We start from the raw sequence: 20,317 nt of genomic DNA, 5'->3' as shown, positions 1-20,317 counted from the left end.
AGGAAAACACACACACCACACATTTATTGATTGATTTTTATACATTGCGCTGCTGACATCAGTCCGTCCCTCCTTTTCCCATCAATCCCAGCCGCTCGCGGCGCGGCGCGGCCTTAATCCACAGCACCTGCTCCTTTAAAACACACTTCATTCCCCATGCGGATTATTCGGGGGCTTAAAAAAAAAGCATTTTTATTTGTGTTCATGCAGAAAGTTTGCGGCGGCGAAGTTGCCGCTGAATGCGCCCGTGTTGGAGCGGCGCATTACCTGCAGTAAGAGCGAGCTTATCTGAAAAGAGCTGCTATTCAAACACTTTTCCTTTGAACTCGGGGGATACAGCAGCAGGACAATGGCGGCCTATTTGTGTGCGCTCTTTGAAGTCAGATATTGCCATTAATACAGGCAGGAGCATTACGGTGGTAGACAAACACTTTTTTCCACCGTTAATTAAAGCTTGTAGCACCCAGCGTCTCTGAAAGGTGCCATTTAAATTCTTGATACGGCTGCATAAAGCTTTGTAAAAAAATAAAGTATTCTGTTTAAAAATGGCAGGAATGGCTGTCCGACCACATTAAAAGTCGTCCTGAGGCACCAGGACGGACAAAAAGCGGATTTGATGAGCGGAAGAAACAAAAGGGGACGAGTGGTTTACGAAGCGGTAGTAAAGAAGACAGGTGCGCTTCCCGCCACTGTTTACTCCACTTTGCCTTTGAACCTCAGGCCGAGATCCACTCGAGAGCCTCATGGAAGCGAGAAAGAGCAGGGTTCTGTTCATCTGCGCTACAGGTATTACCCAGAATCCTGAGCGGCGACGGCACACACTCAACTGAACCGCCCCGGGAGAGTTTACAGGAGTCAGAATGTATGAAAGTTCTGGCATGTGAGTCTAAATGGTTTAAATTAGCTCTATTTTAATCATATTAAAACCACACGTTTTACCAAACGAATGCATTTGTACGGAAAGGATCACGTCACGTTCTGACGTGGATAATCAGGGCACGCCTCATTATGGAATTTTTATTAAGTCGACCCCATTATCCATTACATGTTGACTAGTTCAGCCATCGGAGCGCCTGAATTACAGCGCTGGCCACATCTTGGTGTTGGTAGGGGCGTCGGCCGTGGCTCCATTTCACCTCTTCAGCAGCCATTTTCACTCCTCTCTCACGATAGTTAAAACTCATCACCTGACCACGGTGATTTGCAAATCAAATGAACATTTCATTCAAAAATGACATTTCATACAAGTAATTTACAAAACTAATTTACATGCAGCCCCCAGTCTCCAGGAGAGTAGCAGTCACATCTAAACCGGGTTCACGGACCGTTAAAGAAGCCAAATCATTTTGTTGACATCGATGATACGACAGCATTTCCACTCCTGGCCCCCGAACGTATTGTGGGTGATTAAGCGCGGCTGAAACGACGCCGGGGTGGCAGAGCTGTCAACAGCACTCGTCCCCGGCGCCACGTGTCACCAGAAACGAGCGGCTGTGAAAATGGATTTCCACGGCAAAACAGGGCCCAAATAATCTGGGGAGCACGATCGCACTTAACGAATTGGGTGTACTTTTTAAGAGGCACTCCCGGGCGCCGCGGTGACCTACTTCAGACGGCTCTTCAGAGGAACTAAATTCTCCCGGCGGAGGGACTAATTACCGCCGGACACGGCCGGAACCGGCAGAACCGCACCAGGATCCACCTCCACAGCGAGGATTTGCCGTTCGGAACATGTTACATGTAATAATTCGGGCCGGCGTCCACCTCGTCCGTCTCCAGGCCGCTTTTTAACCGAGACGGCGTGTCCCTCCACCCGCTATCCAGGCAGCGAGTACCGAGAGGAAGAGATTCGCAGTCGCATCACTCTCACTCTTCTTATTAAGATCAAAATCTTGGTGGAGGCCCTGGGGTGTCAACAAAGGGAGATGCCATGAATGATATGCAAATGTTAAAAAGTACTTTACCGGGGAAGCTTCGCCCCGACACTTAAACGGAAAAAGACCGAATTCCTGCTTTTTCTGTTCCGTCGATATGACTGTGTTATGGCCTAGCGGGTAAGGAAGGAAATCATAACCGAAGGGCCACTGAGGTCCCCTTGATGAAGGTACCGTCCCCACACACTGGTCCCCGGGCGCCTGTCATGGTGATGGTTAAATACAGAGGAATACCGTGTATTTAACCGTGTCACCGTGTGCTGTGCTGCTGTGTCTCAAAATGACAAATCACGTCACTTTCACTTCCGAGTGACAGAGAAGTGTCATCAAACAACAATGATTATTTAATATACAAGGTACACACACCAGGGCTGTTAATTGATTAAAAACGCAACTAATTAATCGTGCATTTTGGACAGAATTAATCACAATTCTCAAGACAAAATGAATTGTGGGTCAGTTGATTTGCGATGGCATTTGCAAATCGTTCAGCTTTATGACGGGTTGAGTGTTGTCACAATTCGACAGGACAACAGAAAAAAACCCACACATGATACGTACAGTACAGGCAAAAAGTCTGGACACCTTCTCATTCCACGTGTTTTCTTTATCTTCATGACCATTTACGTTGGTAGATTCTCACTGAAGGCATCAGAACTATGAATGAACACATGTGGAGTTCTGTACTTAACACGAATGAGCGAATAAAGTAATTATATGTTGTTTATATGTATGTCAATTACTAGTAAAAGTTCGGATACGTCTGTGTAGACCATGTCGGAAGCTACCTGCAAGACGAGGAGTCGCCTCTCTTTACCTTCTTCGCTGCTCCGTACGCTTTTCTCATGATTTTAAGTGCTGTAAAATTTAAATAAAGAATAAACCAGACCACAGAGACACAGGTTCAATACCCACTAGTGTCTCTGGGCTTAGCTTCGAGTGTCTCCAGGGGGGCTGTCCCTGTCACTATTGGTTGTAAGTCATGTTTGATAAATGCTGAAAATGTAAATTGGTGTATTGAGCCGATTTGGGCGAAACCTCAAACCCCATTCCCCACGGTGTGACCCCATTCCCCACGGTGTGGTAAATGTCATCACTGATGGTTCACTGAAGCACAGCACTTGGTAAATGAAGAGCGAGTTCTAGAACTGTACTTCTGGCCATATTTATAAAAGCAGTCACATAGTACACAAGAGTCAGGATGGCAGAATAATCGTGGTCTCCAGGCGGAGAGAAGATCAAAGTGCTCTAAATACAGGCGGGAAGGGATCTCCAGAAGTCATCTGCAGCTGGCCCTTAAGGACCTTCAGATCCCCATAACAAGCGTGACCTCTGGTCTAATTCCTTTAACAGTGTCTTCCACGAACCACCCATGACATCATCACATGTTCCTCCGCTGCTGGGTCCGGGGAACCAGATCCTCCGGGTTCCAACGTTCCTGCTCTACAGCTGTTTGTAGGACACGCTGAGGTGCTCAGATACAGAACCAAAACTCTCTTGTGCTCCTTTTTCTTTCTCGTCATTAATGTACACACTGCACCACACAGCAAAAACACAATTGTGGACATTTCTGCAGATTTATTAACAAAGACAAACAAAACATCACATGGTCCCCTTCAGGTGCTGTCCATTTCTTCTGATCATCCTTGAGATGGTTCTACACCTTCATTTGAGTCCAGCTGAGTTTGGGAAGCCACACCCCTGTCTATATAAGACCTTACAGCTCACAATGCACGTCAGAGCAAATGAGAATCATGAGGTCAAAGGAACTGCCTGAAGAGCTCTGCACTTAAGGATTCTAAGAACACAGTGGCCTCCATACTCCTTAAATGGAAGTCCAGAAACCTTCCTCAGGCCAAACTGAGCTATTGTGGGAGAGGAGCCTTGGTGAGAGAGGTAAAGAAGAACCCAGAAATCACTGTGGCTGAGCTCCAGAGATGCAGATGGGAGAAAGTTGTAGAAAGTCAACCATCATTGTAGCCCTCCACCTGTCAGGGCTTCATGGAGCGACCCGACGGAAGCCTCTCCTCAGTGCAAGACACGTGAAAGCCCGCATGGAGTTTGCTAAAAAACACCTGAAGGACTCCAAGATGGGGAGAAGTTGATTCTCTGGTCTGATGAGACCAGTATAGAAGCGGTATGTGTGGAGAAAACCAGACACTGCTCATCACCTGTCCAATACAGTCCCAACAGTGAAGCCTGGTGGTGGCAGCATCATGCTGTGGGGACAGGACAGGTGACTGTGGCCACGTACAGGGATGTACTGGACCAAAACCTTGTCCAGAGTGCAGAGTTTAAATAGAAAAGCGTGGACAACTCTGGATAATCTCAATGAACCTCTTCAACGTGAACGTGAAAAAAAAAGTTCCTTAAGTCAACTTGACCTTTGACCCAGAATTTTATTATATATATATTTATATATATTTATATATATAACATCATGACATTAACAGCGACCATCATGTTGTGAATAAACTCCTTCGTTCACGGATGATAAATTAGATATGAAGTGCAGTTGGTTCCGAATGTTCTTTATTATTATGCTGATAATGAATGTCCGCAGGTGGTGGCAGAACCGGACCCTTACCAGCTCGGGGTCTCGGTAAGGCTCAGGTGGGGCTGACCAGGGAGGAGGAGAAGACGTCTTCCTCGGGGACGGACTCGGCGGTGGAGAGTAATCTGTAGTACTCGTCCTCGCCGTCCAGCACTTTGATTTGTCTGTGACAGCACGCAGGGGAAGGGACAAGTGAAGACAACAGGACAAAAAGAAAAGGGACGTCACACTATCGCTCCCTCCCAGCTTCTTTTTAAAAAGTGTTAATCCCCCCGTCCCTGCGTCACCGCCCTGACAGGGGGACTTGGCCACGTTCAAATTTGCATTCTTCTAAAGAGTCTTCCTGGAGAATCATGGAAAGGAGCTGTTCTAAAAGCCTCTTATTTTCAGCTCGGCATTTACATGAAATGGGGGGAAAAACACAAAAAATAAAACAGGAGAATCAGGCCACAAAGGGACCTTTTCTGTTCCGGTTCGCCGAGAGAGAGAAGAAACTGCTATTTACCCAAGTTTTCTCGGCTTCCTCTTGCTCCCCTGGTGATCCAGAGTTCTCTGGTGGAAAGGGCCAAGAGCGCACACACACACACACACACACACACACACACACACACACACACACACACACACGCACACACAGTCAAAAGACGAGCAGAGAGAATCATTAATTTTTAATTCAAAGTGATTTTGTGTTGAATGCGAGCAGATGCTGATATTATCAGAAGTCACAGCATAATTTTTTCTGATCAAAGCGCTGAAGTGAGCCTGATGAAGCAGGCATCTTGCTCGGCTTTGATAAACCACATCAATTATTCACCGTGAAGGCAGACATCCCGACATGAAAGCCACAGATAAAGCGCATAAGCACATGTTCGAGACAAGAGGCGGCGGCGGCGGGCGGGCGGGCGGCGGCCTGGGGGGAGGGGCTTCAGGCCGCTGGCGCAGGTACCCCTAATTGTATTATCATCTGGAAACAAAGTCAGACAAAGGGGGCTTCACCGCGGACCACGAACTCACGTTCAGCTGGTTGTAGTACAGGCTGTCCTCGGCGCTGTTCAGGAGCTTGGGCTGCTGGCCCCGCCGGCGAGGGGCCCGCTGCTGAGGCCTCGGCTCCGGACCTGCGGCGGCGGCGGCCCGGCAGAGAGGGAGAGAGTGAAGCGCCCCAACAACCACAACCACAACCCCCATCACGTGCATGTTTTATTAACAAAAAAGAAAGAAGAAGAAGAAGAAGAAACACCTTCTTACAAGGAAGCACACACATATATATATTTAATGTTGGATCCTTTTTCATCTCTGCAGAACGACAGGACGTTCCTTCATCATCCTTCCTGCCGGCTGAGCTCCGAAACCCTGACTAAAGCTGCGTTTACTCTCCCCAGCTTAGCACTACTTTGTACCCACTTTGAACAGACTTCATCACGTCTCAATTCACACACATCAAAGCGGGGAGCTTTCCGCCTTCCTCTCCACTTCCTGGCCGGAAACGCTTTCTCCTTCATCCTCTCCGCACGTCCAACCCTTACAGGAGTTGCGGGTTCTTTCAAATATTAATTATTCACGTGCAAATTACCTGTACGGGAGGTTTTACAAATGTCGTCACTATTTTACAAAACTATTTACCGAAGGTCACGTGGCCCCTACTTGTGCTGTGTTCTATGTCCCCCGGGGTGTGGGAACGTAGGTCATTTGGTGCAGGAAGGGGTTTTAATATGTTCCTCGGTTCATATTCCAGCCAAATTGTTCAAATAAGCACAAATAAAGTTCCTCCATGAGATGACGTTTTGCTGAATTCCGAACATCGCAGATTTACTGTGAGTTTGGTTTGAATTTTGGACATTTTGAGTTTGTGGCTCACACTGAACGTGGAATCAGATGTTTCCACGTTTCCCCGTTCCACTTTTATTTGCCATGCACAGTGACTGAACTACGTTCTGCCTCTTTAGCCATGGAATGTTCTTAACCTTGAATGAACAAATAGAACTAAAAGTACTAAATCTCCAGCGTCTGCTTTCTCCACACAGTCATTCCCGAAAGCAACTAAAATATCAGTTGGCGGGTGGGAAGCCCTGAAACGGGATGAAAGAGCCACATCACACCTAATTAATCAGCACAGATGTTCCACTTTTACACACATCTACGTCCTTTTTTATCACATAACACATATCATTGATGTATATATATATATATATACATATATATATACAATTTGCTATTTGGCATGGTTAATTACTTGGTACGGACAGAAATCCACGCACGGATATGAATTGCGGAGGAGGGCCAGGAGCCCTCAGCTGACCCCCAGCGGGGCCCCGGCGCTCAGATCGGCGTTTACCCGGCCTGACCCACAGCCATTAGAGCGGCGAGCGGATCAGAGGGAGGGTCAGAGCCTCTGGTCGGGGGGCTGAGACGTCCCAGGGGCCCGCAGCCAACGCCGGGAGCGGCTCTCGGAAAGGGCCCGGCCTCCTGCTAATGTTGGCAGCGCCGGAGCCTGCTGTTAGGGGCGGGGGGGCCGAGCGTCCCACGAGGAACGCAGGCTTGCTGATTAATTCATGGCATATTGACTCAACTCACTTAAAAATAATTATACAATTTTTAAAAAGCGAAATTCCGGAGGGATCCAGAGAGACAGGCATTGTACGACGTCTGCATCTTTGCGAGATAAAAAGGGCCGCTGCTCTTTTTAAGATAGGTGCTCCTTTCATTCATCAAAGCCGCGCGGAGATGCTTTCGAAACGCAGGAATTCCAGCACGCTCTTCAGCAGCTAATGGGGATTTTTAGCTGCGTATCGATCCCGCCCGCCGCACCACGTGGTCCGGTCACCTGACCCGGCCCACCGGGGCCTTTGTTGATTCAGATGGAGGCCACTGTGGCACAGAAGACGGCTCGGATTATAAGGAAGAATCATCAGCGCTGTCTTTGATGTCTAAATGAGGCGTGAGCTGGCCAGAATCTCCGACTCACAAATTCCCAAACACAGACACGGACACGTCGATGTGAGATTCCGTAGAAGGTTCCTGAGCAGGAGTTCTACCAGATCCCGAGTACCGTGATTTATGGCCGGTGTCTTCGTTTGAGCCATGCTGGTTAAACGTTGGTTAAACAGGCCAGAACCACAAGGTCCCGGAGATAACGCTTGTTATCGGACTGATAGATGAATTTAAAACAATTACTTTACTAAAAAACATTAAAAAGCAACTATCATATTAAGGGCTGCTGTTTCATCAACGGAATTTTTGACTAAATATCTTTATGACGTGATGAAATCTAGACAAGGTGTAAATGCTGGTCATGTGACAATAACTATGATAAATGATATCATGTAATATTGTTGATGAATAAAAACGAGACTAAGTGTGTTTTACAAAAAAAAAATGATGTTATATTAAGATGTCTCTGCATTTTCGTTTGGTGAAAAGGAGACGAGACGTTATTTCCGCTCTTTTAATTATTATTATATGCGACTGTCATCCGGTCGCCACGCAGATGACGTCACTATTCGATTATTTCGATTTCAGGATACTTGTGGTGGCGACCGGATGACAGATTGCTGGGAGAAGTGGTCTTTGGACGCACTTTCTTTACAATGAGGTGGAAAAGAATCAGAGCGTCTTCTGCGTCTGGAATGGATGTCAAGGTTTCTTGAGACTATAAGGTAACAGAAATGTAATAATAAGATAACCCTGTTTTAATTATGAAATGGGTTTGACTCAGAGAAAATGTTCTTTTTGTCTGTTCTACTCGGTATTGACCGGGTTAAATAGAAATGCATTACTAAAAAACAGAATAAAATACAATTTTTAGACTAAAATGGTCATGGATAATTCTGACTAAAATAAGACAAAATGCTCAGACTGAAATTGAGTAAAATGAATCTGGACTAATAAAAACTAAAATGTCAGCTTGATGTAAAGATTAAGGACAGGAATAGCCGCAGTAGAGTCTTGGTTACAATCAGGAGTTACAGGAAATGAAGAAAAAAGTGGTGCAGGGTGGTTAGTCCCTTTGTGTGTATTTAATAAAAAATAAATCTTGATTTGATAGTAATAAATGTGTTCCAATGCAAATTATTTGCATTACAGGGTTTATGGACAAATTTTGCATTAAATGGACAAAAATTGCATTAAAAAGATCAGGAACACATGAAACGGTGATTTGTATTCAGTCCATGTTACATTTCACAAGGCCGGACTGAGAAAGCTGTTGCTGCAAAATATAATCTGATTTTAAATGCTCAGATGTAGATAATGTTTGTCACGTATTATGACACATTTAACTATGCATGATGATAATGTGGCCACTTTCAAGGATGCATTTCAGCTTCACATGCTCAAATAATAAATAGGGCTGTTAATTGACAGATTAATCGCTCATTTAGCAAAACATTTACCACAATAACTTCTGTTAAATCCTGTTAAAATTTGACAAAGTGAAAGTGAAGTGATTGTCATTGTGAGACGCTGCAGCACAGCACACGGTGACACGGTGAAATGACTCCTCTGTATTTAACCGTCACCCTTGGTGACAGAGGGCCTCATGACAGGCGCCTGGGGAGCAGCGTGTGGGGACGGGACCTTCATCAAGGGGACCTGAGTGGCACCTTGGCGGTTCGGGACTAATCGTTTCAGCCCTACCCACAACCTTCTGATTACGGGTTCGTTTCCTCACCTGCTAGGTCACCACTGGCCCAAATAAATAGGGGTACAGCACCGGTGCCTTGAGGAGTTTATCATTACATCTGTCTGTTATTATTAGAACATAAAGAGAAATATCTACTCGTCATAACAGACAGAGACAGTCCGGCGTTAAGCAGATTTCTCCTCTGCAGCATGGAGGATGGAGGCAGGAGGAGGAACGGAGGATACGGAGGAGGAAGAGAGTAGGACAGGCTCAACTGTCCCCTCCAAACAAAGCCGGGGCGTGTCACCCGTCTGCGGTTGACAACTGGGAGGGACTCGTGTGCTCGCTGTGTGTTTGTGCCAGAGACTGTGAGACTGTGTGTGTGTTAGTATAAAAATCACGGCCTCAATTCATGTCTCACTTCAAGAACACTGTGACTACTGACCTCAGACATGTCTCAGGTGACCCCAAAATGTCACTGTGGGGGAACAGAAAGCCGCCGCTTCACGTCAGATGAAAGACGTCAGGCGGATATTCGACATGATTAAAACCATATTCAGTAACTCTACTCATTCCCGACAAAATCAAGAGACATCGGTGTTGATGGCGCTCGGGTTCTTCTTCCCACATCCATGTAGGTCAGCCCGAGTTAAACAGCTGCTGCATCCAAGACCAGGAATTCGATTGGCTGATGCTTCACTTAACCGGATCTACAACCGGACTGAATTGTAAGTTATTGTGGTAAATTAATTTGTTAATTAACAGCCCTATTTATTATTTGAGCATGTGAAGCTGAAATGCATCCTTGTAAGGGGCCACATTATCATCATGCATAGTTAAATGTGATGATAAATTTCATAATACATAATTCTGAACATTATCTACATCTGAGAATTCATTTTTCTTCATCTAGCACTGAACAATCTCCCAGCATGCTCGGCCTTATCAGGGCTCTTAGTTTTTGTAAACTCGAAATCTATAGAAACCCTCCTGTAAGTCGCTTTGGATAAAAGCGTCTGCAAAATAATGTAAAGTACAGAAGAGGGAAATGGTTGTAATCGAATGTCTCTGAGCTGTGCAAACGAGTCAATGCGGCGCATGTCTGGAAACGCGTTACGAATTTCAGTTTAAAACAAGAACACAATGATATTATATTACAATGTATTCAGTTGCCAAAGAATATAATATAAAGAATATAGAAAAAGCGCTTGTGAAGGAGCTTTTCTAGATGAAAGTGCCGTGGGTTCATCCACCGTGAACACAGAATTTCCACCAGGACTCTGCACCTGTAAAGGCGGCGCAGAACAACAACATGTGAGTAAAAAGGCAGCTATTCGGCCATGCCACGCCCAAAAAAGCAGGTTATTCGTACGGAATTCGTACGTACATTTCCCCCCAACACTTTTATAGACCGTTAAGGCTCTTTCAGTCTCTGCTGAGCGCAGGTTCGAGTTCCCTCCATCACACTCGGGCTATAATTGCTCTCAGCCTCGTCCTCCACCCCCTCCTCCCTCCACCGCTCTCTCGGCGCCTCGCTCCTGACATGTATGTTTACCACAGCCGTAATCTTCAAAAAGCTTGTTAACATAAGTAGCTCAGTTTTCACACGGCATAAAGTCAGTTCTGACTGATCCGCGCCGCTATCCTGTTTACCACACTGCGGCGCAGAAACGGCGGCTCTGATCATATCGGCCCCGCCGCGCCTCGTTTCTTCTCCTTTTTTTTAATACAAACGTGACTTATTTCCTGCAGACATTCAGAGGCGCATTAATATGCAGATTATAGGACAGGTGAGGTTTCTCTCCTGCATTTGGGGAATAATATTACCAAATTGGACATTAGAACAGGACAGACTGTCCTTTAAGACAGTAAACGCGTATCTATGGGATGCATTTTCGCTGCATGTGGCTGTAGCCTATTTATGAAGGTTGAGGTTGACCTTTGAACTGGACAACCGCACAGGAAGTCCCAGGTTCAAACCACACTTACTACCATCATGTCCCAGAGCAAGACACTTAACCCGAGTGTCTCCAGGGGGACTGTCCCTGTAAATAATGACTGTAATTTGCTGTATGCAAATGCTCACTAATGTCGTCTGTTTTACAGAAAGTGACGGCTTGTTAGTTATTTGAAAGGAGTTTGTTAGTAAATATTTCAGAAGGTGAACTAATACTTTTTATAAAAAGAGGAGGAGCCTGTAGGCATGATTGACAGCTCTCACATAACCTACTTCCGGAGGATTTAAACTGCTCCTGTCAGCACGTGACATGCCCAGGTGTAGCACAACGTACATGTCCCCCCTTTCTCCTCCATTTCCCTCCCACTACCAACACCAACATGCAGGTTATCAGGCGCTTTAATTCCTAGTGAACGTGACCACGCCCACTACCAACACCAACATGCAGGTTATCAGGCGCTTTAATTCCTAGTGAACGTGACCACGCCCACTACCAACACCAACATGCAGGTTATCAGGCGCTTTAATTCCAGAGTACTGATGGGGGAACTGGTGACTACAGCCTCTTGCCACCCAGACACTGGGGGGCTGACATGTCGCGGCGTGGCGCGTTTGTAAGGCGGCTCTTCCACAAAAGATCTCACCACAGGCATCAGCAGGCGCCGGAGGGATTGTTCCTGAACAGGCTCCCCTGAACAAGGGGCTAATCTCTCCCATGTGGAAAGTGAAGCGCCGCAGCCCTGCTTATATATCCGTGTCAGAAGGGGGGCGTTTTAAGGGAACTTAGTGTCCGTTAGAGTTACAGGCTCAGGTAGAGCAGCTCCAGGTCTCAAGAGCAGATTTAATTTCCCAGGCTAATTCGGCCCCTCTCTCGTCTTCCCTCCGACTGCAGGTCGGCCCTCGCCGGGCCCCGGCAGAGAGCTAAAGGATCACCGGCGGCGACAGCAGGATGAGGCGCAGGAAGCGCAGCGGCTGGTCTCCAGACATCTGGCAGCTGCTGCTCCCAGGACTCCCTGCTCCTGAGGATGAAACACACTTCTGATCTGGCGGGGATCAAAGCGTGGCCCTGCGAGCTGGAGCCACCCCGGCCCTTATGCGCCTGCATACACACACAAACACACACACAGCCACAAGCAGACCTCACAAATGCAAAGCGGAGACCATCGCTAGAACATAGGAGAAGATAACGGGGCACCTCAGCCTAAACAACTCTCTCCACGCTCTCTTTTCATCACCACGGCAGGAGGGCCTCTGCGATGTAGAAAATACAGATTTTAGGCCTCATGAATTTGTACCGACCCCGTGGGTCCTGCCAAGAAAAGGCGATCAACTTCACGCCAACATCTTCATTTTTAAAACTCACATCCAGACTATTTATTTGTATATTGAACTTTTTTACAGTCGGCATATTCTCTATGCGATTATATTTTGCTGCTGTTATCTTGTCCACTTTCTGCCGTGACAATGGTGACCCGACTCGCCGAGGTGCCACTGAGGTCCCCTTGGTGAAGGTCCCGTCCCCACACACTGTCCCCACGCCTGTCATGGTGCTCACTGCTCAATAAGGGTGACGATTAAATACAGAGGACACGTTTCACCGTGACACCGTGTGCTGTGCTGCAGTGTCTCACAATGACAATCACATCACTTTCAATGTAAATATCCCACTTGTGAGACTAATAAAGGATCTTCTTATCATTCCTGAAGACACGGCGTGGGGTCTGCAGGTCAATAGATATCAATTCCAACTTCAGACGTTAAGATTTTACACCGGAAAGAGGCATATCGGCAAAACAGGCCAGAAGTTGTCACTGCAGTCACGAACCACAACACGTCCCAGTCCTCGACCCAAGGACGAACTCGAGTGTTGATCCTCACTGATCTCTTCACTGGAGACTATAGCTGCCCTGAACCTGCACTTTCTGCTTTTGATGCTGCTTTTATACTTTTATCGCGGTGTGCTGATTAACTCTCTTGCTTCCACACGATTCATTCTTCATCCCTTCATTCTTTACATCAAGATCTACTCAGTCTCACATCTTCTAAAGTTTCCTCTAATCCGGAACGAAGTATCTCGCACCACTGCGCGTGACGTTATCCTGTTGTATTGGGGTGTGATCTGAAGACTCTGTGTGCAGTGGATAGATGAGCGCGGTGATATGGAGCACTATCTGCTCGCTCCTGAAGCAATTATTAAACATGATGGCATGATAGACGTACAAATTGATAAGTCCTCGTTTCACGATGCGTTCTGATTGCTGCACTGAGGCACGTTGAAATGAAAGTCAATCAGAAGCCCACTGAGGACCAGTTGAACTGTCATTGGCAGCAGTTGACTCCCTGCCTAGAAAGCTAATCTGCGTCCAGAGGAATAAGGAGTCTCTGAATGTAAATGGCAGCCATGTGAACTGTACATGAAGAAATGTGAAACCAGTACATTCAGATCTTAGACAGAATGCACTTTAATCCCGTTTCACATTATATACAGTGGGCTATCACCATACAGCACTTTCCTCTACACAACATGCTATTAACACAGGTATAAAAAATATGACATTTTATGTATTTTTTTTAATGGTTCCCCCCTTGTGCCATAATCCATAGAATGAAAAAAATTATTCTAAAAAAGTAACATTTAGTACTTTCAAAGTTAACTTGATAACAATTTCCATTAATCTGGCAACCATGGTGCATATTTTTTTTTATTGGTTTTAAAAAAATTTATCAAAAATGATGTGCAGGAATCCCGATCCGCACCGTCCCCGGGCGCCTGTCATGGCTGCTCACTGCTCACTCAGGGTGATGGGTTAAATGCAGGGGACAAATTTCACTGTGTGCACTGTGTGCTGTGCTGCTGGGTATCACATGCAACGATCACTTCACTTCACTAAAAATAAACCAATATACAGAAATATATATACACCATTTTACTAACTGTGCGGTGGAAATTTACAAATGAATTCAAATAAAATATATATGATGATGGCTGAAGAGCAGAAGGGTCACCTGTGCTCGGCGGCGTGGAATTAGCCGCTATCTAAGCCAGGCCCGCCGCCGAGCTCTGACACTAATCCCAGAGCCGCCGGAGAGGCCTGTCTGCGCCACATTATGACGGATAATCCCCGTAATCCCCGGCGCACCTCCATCCCTCACCTCGCACCCGCTAACCACGCTAATGATGCCCCCCTGTACACCCACAAACAGCCCCAACACCAGACACACACACACACACACACACACACACACACTGTACAAAAGCCCCGCCCCCCCCTGGAGGCGGAACACCAACCACACACGTGGAGGGCGTGAGGACGGGGCCTCACCTTGCTGGACGTGCCAGTGGTGGACGTGACCTGTCCCCTCAGCCCTGCCTTTGTCTCGGCCGTCAGCGTGGACCTTTGAGGGAGGAAGACCAGACGGGGAAGACATTAAAGCCGCCCCCCCTCCCTACTTTAATCAACCAGATGCCATTAGCATGCTTTGCAATGCTAATTGAACGTGCTAATGCTAATTCTGCTGGGCCCTACCTTCACCCAGAGGGAGAGAGAAACAAAAAAAGCAGGGCAGGCCTCCTCACACATATTTAATTTTATCTCGGAATAAAAGAGCCATAGGAAAGTATTAATCTGCTTAACATTTCTAAGTACATCCTCCGAAGGATTTTGCTTTTTTAATCTTACATATGCTCCACAGAGTTACTGGCAAAAACTGTACGTTCTCTTCATTTCATCCTTTCAACATCAAATGGTGAGCAGCAAAAATTGGATCAGACTTCAAAGAAGCGCGATGTGCTCCAAGTCACAGAGTGGCTCCTCTATTTCACATATTGAATTCGAGCAGGATATCAAAGTGGTACCAAAGAACCTGAGGTCTTTGCTTAAAAAAAAAAAAAAAAAAAAAGAAGAGGGAGAAGGAGAAGAAGAAGAAGAGGGGGTCTAACATCTGTAGAGGGAGAAACGCAAAGACAAATCACCCCGGGGTGGGGGGAGAGAGCGTTTATTCTCAGCCGTGGATTTCCACCCGTCTGATTCTCTCCTTCCCCGTGCCACCCTGCCACTCGAGAAAAGATCTGTCTGGTGGTGGTGGACGCGTCTCAGGGACGCTTCATGTGGAGTTATTCATTTAAATATGTTCTACACTACAAAAAAAAATCGATTAAAAAGGTAATTAATTAGACATTTTGCAAAGTATTTGTGGGTCCATCACTTTGGGTTCACAATTTTCAATCTGGTAGAGGAGACTCCTCGAATCCCGACTATGTTTCATTTTTTTGCCGTGACAAATTTGTCAAGCTTGTGTTCTCTTGGACTCGACTGACCTGAGAGTTTTCCTTTCTGATTGGGACATTCCTGAAAAAGAAGACAAGATGGGAAAAGTTAATATCCGCACTACCGCAACCACAGGAATAAAACTCCATGTCATGTCCTACAACACATTTACAGAAATGAATAGAAAGAACGAAGTGACTGTTTAATCGTTATTTGTATTCTGGAGAGGAGGGACTACCCTGAAGATGAAGTGTAATGAAGTTTTGAAGGGGGCGGAGCTCGTCGTTTTTACAGCGTGAAAGTGGGCGTCGCTGTGATGTGACCACTCCCACTGCCGGGAGGAGGGAGAGCAGGAACGGAGGGCTGATGGGTTTGGGTAAGCACTGGAATGTAAAACGGGCCGGTCCACGTCAGACCAAATCTATATGGAGCGTTTCCAGAGCTGATTAAACATATCCTGCTCGAAGTTTTCACTCGGAGAAATATGATATAAACAAGGATAAAAATAAAAGGCCCACAGATTTATTAAGGCGCCTTAACATTCTGCATAATTCCACACACATTCCACAACAGGAAGTGGGTCTGCAGCTACATGAAGCTAAATTTACAGCCCGAACCTCCGAGCCAAATATCGATGTCAGACCCCTGCGGAGACACGTCTCGCATGTCTCAAGTCCTCCACTATAGCAAGGCTACGCGCTACCACTACTTACACAATAGTGTTATGAGCTCAAAGTGAATGTTCTTTCATTAGAATGATCTTTACATTTCTTACAGTCCATCGTTACGGGGACAGTCCCCCTGGAGACACTCAGGATTAGGTGTCCTGCTCAGGGACACGATGGTAGTAAGTGGGATTTGAACCCGGGTCTTCTGGTTCATAGGCGAGTGTGTTACCCCACTAGGCTACTACCAGCCTCACTGTGAGAACTGTGATGCCCATTTCTATCAGAACCAACATGGACTTCTAGTCCCTTTTCTACTGGACCAGACAACATGAGCCAGCCTGCACTCCCAGCAGTTTTGGAGACGCTATAACCCAGCTGTCTGGCTGTGACATTTTGCTCCTTGTCAAAGTCGCTCGAGCCCCTACCCTCATACATTTTTAATACTTCCAACGCATAAAACTTCAAGGACAAAATGTTCACTTGCCGGCTAACATTTCCCACCGACTGCAACAAGATCCTCATTGTAATTCACGTCCCCTGACGTGATGTCGGGTCAGAAATATGCAGAATCACTGCAGTCCAATAGTCCAGGGACTATATGGACTAGACCCGCGATGTAAACTTGGCAAGAGGATTTAATTATACCGGCCCCAGAAGTCACGTCCCCTGCACGAAACCACGCCCACTCGCGGCCTGAGCAGTACTTTTGGGCGGTACAGCTGAATACAGAAAATTTGATATAATTACTCGCATCGTACAAATACCTCGTACTTTACTGGCCTTATGGGTGAGACAAAGTCCACTTTCAGTAGAATATGTTGATGTATCGGAAAAAAGTTCTTGCTGCAGCGCTTTTGCTACGGACACGTCATTTTTCAAAATGGTTACATTTAAAATTACAAATACATTTAAATTACAAATCAAATTATATGCCACAATCTCTCTCTCTCTCTCTCTCTCTCTCCCTCTCTCTCTCTCTCATATATATATATATATATATATATAGGGTTAAATTTATATTGCAATATGAATTTAATGCCATATCGCACAGCCCTAACACGAGGCATGGGACCGTGACTTCTTTTAAAAAGATGACAGGGACTCCTGATCAGTTTCTGAACACAATGAACAGCTGATTCTGTGGATATTCTAAATATGTTCTGCAGACTCCCGCGCCTCTTGGCCTTGTGGACGGTCTGTGGGCCGATCGTGGAACGCCATACACCCTGACGTCAGGCCCACATCTGGAGAACATCGCACTGCCATAAAACACCAAACGGCTTCCTAAGTGCAGAGTAAACATGTATGGGTGCCAGCTGATGACACACAGCACGCACCTTTTATATTGTTATTAGCCTTTGTGAAGTTCTATCAAATGAATACAGACACAAAAGTGGCAATAATCTTGCCAGAAAGGTACTAACTGCTATTTTGCATTAATTTGTGATGTTACTATGGTTACAATAAAAGACACAGGTTTAAGCATTATGAAATTTTAACCCAGAGCAGCCAGCCAATCACATCCGTCCATCACCTATGACCCAGAAGAGCACAAACTACCATTGTGTCCCTGAGCAGGATACTGAACCCTGAGTGTCTCCAGGGGGACTGTCCCTGTCACTACTGCCTGTAAGGCGCTCTGGATATGGGCATCTGGTAAATACTGTAAATGTAAATCTGTGTGTGTGTGTGTGTGTGTGTTCACTACAGCCACGATCAGCCTCCCCATCTGGAGCCCAGTCCAGAGCTCGGCGCTCATTTGCGGGCAGCGCCTGGTGTTCCCTCGCTGGAAAGATATTTATTACACTAATTAAAGGATATAAAAGAGGGGGGAGGTGGGTGTGAGGGGCGGGGCGGGGACGGGGCGGGGCTCTGGTGTTTCTGCAGAAACTTAAACGGGAAAGACAACAAGCCACGCGGCTGAGAGTGATGAGTGACAGGGTGTCCTGTCCGGTCCAGTCCTGTCCTGTCCTAACTGAAACCGGTAATAAAACAAGCCACGCGGCTGAAAGTGATGAGTGACAGGGTGTCCTGTCCGGTCCAGTCCTGTCCTGTCCCACCTGAAACCGGTAATAAAACAAGCCACGCGGCTGAGAGTGATGAGTGACAGGGTGTCCTGTCCGGTCCTGTCCTGTCCTAACTGTAAAATGGCAAATGTAAATTCCATTTTGTTTTATTCCTCCGTCCCTCCCTGTGACTGTCCACTTTCACGGTGCGTCTACACAGCAGGCGTAGCTAGTAAAACGTGTTGGGATCATGTATGTGATGCAGTGAGAGCGGAAGCTCACCCCGGTGGAGACAGAGGCGTCGGCGGTCGCTGAAGACGCCCGTTTTGTCTACGGACCCGGTGGCCTCTGTAAGCTGTAAACGACATTTTTTCCATTTGTTGGCGAGCAAGTTGCGTACAAGAAGATAATTCAAGTTCTGAGACGCTGTAAACCGAACCCCCACATTTCAAAAGGTGAAGAAATGCGAAACATTCCTGCACTTGAACTCGGGTAAGTGTTTCTCCAATTAAAAGCCGAAGAAAGGTCGCGGCGCCGCTTTTTCACGCGTGCTGAAACCTTCGGCACTTCCAAGGGACCCCTCGGGGCGCACAACTCAGCCCAACTACGGGCCATTGTGTCCTCTGTTCTGGTCCCGCCGCGAGATCACACACACAGGAAGAGCAGAGGGGAGGGGCCGCCATTGTTGGGCCTCATCTGATCGATGGTGAGTGGACTCCCCAGGGCGACTCTCATGTGAGGGGGGCCGCCAGGCTCATGCATTTGAAAGGCGCGTGTTTATTTTAAAAATGCAAATGCCGCCCACCTCAAAGAGCGCGGCGCCGCGCCTCCCGCAACAATGGCGGCCGTGCTGGAGAGGAAGCGTTACGTTCTACTCCATCACACGCACACACACAAGAGAACTAAAAAATAGACACCGCAAAATGTGTCTATTTGGGATGAAAATTTTTTTCTTTCAGTCAAATTTGACAAGTGATGAGGACATAACACACACACACGGCATGCTACAATGCATGCTTATCCCCCCCCCCCCCCCCCCCCACACACACACACACGGCATGCTACAATGCATATTCACCCCTACATATGAAAATGGACAAATATAGAAAAAATACATTAAAATGCTAATAAAAAAGTGTTTTTGTTCTAATTGTTTTACTTTCAGTCAAATTTGACAAGTGACGAGGACATAAAGAAAGACACACACACACACGGCATGCTACAATGCATATTCACCCCTACACACACACACACACACACAGCTCGGATGTGGACGGCCCTGTAAACTCAGCTTCACTCTCTCCGCAGCTTTGTTTACCAGCGGGATTAAACGGTGAAACACCCACCCGAGGCGTGCGGCGGGGCCACAGATCTCCGCCCGGCGCCGGGGGGGGGGGACAAGCCGCCGCCCCTCGCTCCGCCCACCTCTCCCCGGCCCTCGGAGTCGAGGAGCAGGGAGGGAGGGAAGGTTAATGTGCCCACTTTCATCTCCATCGAGAATTCATTTACATTTGAGATAAAGAGGCGCCCTGTTTCTGGTATGTGAGGGTGAAGTAATGGAGGGAGGACGGGAGAGGAAGTGGATATAAAGCCCCTCTGCTGCCGTACACTGGGAACCAGATGAAAGGTGGTGGTGGGAGACAATAAGAAAGAAGGAGCTCAGCGTGCGCCATTCTACTGAGACATGGGCACCAAACATGCTGTCCAAACTTTCAAAAGCTTTATCTTTATGCATTATTCATTAATTATTGCCTCTTTATAGATCAAAAAGGTATTTCCTTACTTTAAAGTTTTATAAATCATCGTTTTCAAATGCTCAGCATGTCTGCACTTTTTTTTTTTTTGCCTCTTTTTATTTCAATTTTTAAGCATGTGTACATCTTGAAAAATTAAACTACTTTTTTTAATTCAAGTAGTCTTTCCCTGATGTTGGCTATATGTTTGTAATGGTTGTTGTAATGGTTTTTTTGTATTTTCTTTGATTGCGTTAAACTAAAAAAATTTGGACACTTTTGCAATTTGGACACTTCTGGGATATGAATCTTGTAAAAATGACATATGCATGTAATTAATCTGGAATAAAGAAATGGTGGGTGGAGCAGCTCCCTGTCGCCGTTACCTGACTGAATCCGGACGGCCGCCTCCTCTCGCTCTCTCCTGATGTGCTTCACATTCTGCCGGGCGGAGTACCCCCTCCAGGCTGCAGAGAGGGGGAGAGGGATGGCGTACCTACTGATCAATCATGAAACGGGACCTTACTTCAAACCCCGGGGAGGGCCAGGTGGAAGCACTTACACCCCCTGCCCCCCCCC

At 46.6% G+C, this 20,317-nt stretch overlaps 1 protein-coding gene across 1 annotated transcript in view; it reads right to left on the bottom strand.

Annotated features, from left to right (window-relative positions):
* LOC114796434 (myosin-IIIb-like) overlaps positions 1–20,317 on the bottom strand; it is a 63,069-nt gene that overhangs the window by 2,691 nt on the left and 40,061 nt on the right. Inside the window, 7 exon segments of the mRNA XM_028990424.1 lie at positions 4,522–4,652; positions 4,994–5,040; positions 5,503–5,603; positions 14,387–14,459; positions 15,382–15,412; positions 18,288–18,360; positions 20,125–20,205. Coding sequence (XP_028846257.1) covers positions 4,544–4,652; positions 4,994–5,040; positions 5,503–5,603; positions 14,387–14,459; positions 15,382–15,412; positions 18,288–18,360; positions 20,125–20,205 — 515 coding nt within the window. The 3' untranslated portion in view covers positions 4,522–4,543.

This window comes from Denticeps clupeoides, chromosome 9, assembly GCF_900700375.1.
Source record: "Denticeps clupeoides chromosome 9, fDenClu1.1, whole genome shotgun sequence".
NCBI lineage: Eukaryota > Metazoa > Chordata > Actinopteri > Clupeiformes > Denticipitidae > Denticeps > Denticeps clupeoides.
Note: the sequence above shows the minus strand (reverse complement) of the source record. Positions and strands in the feature narration are given on the sequence as shown.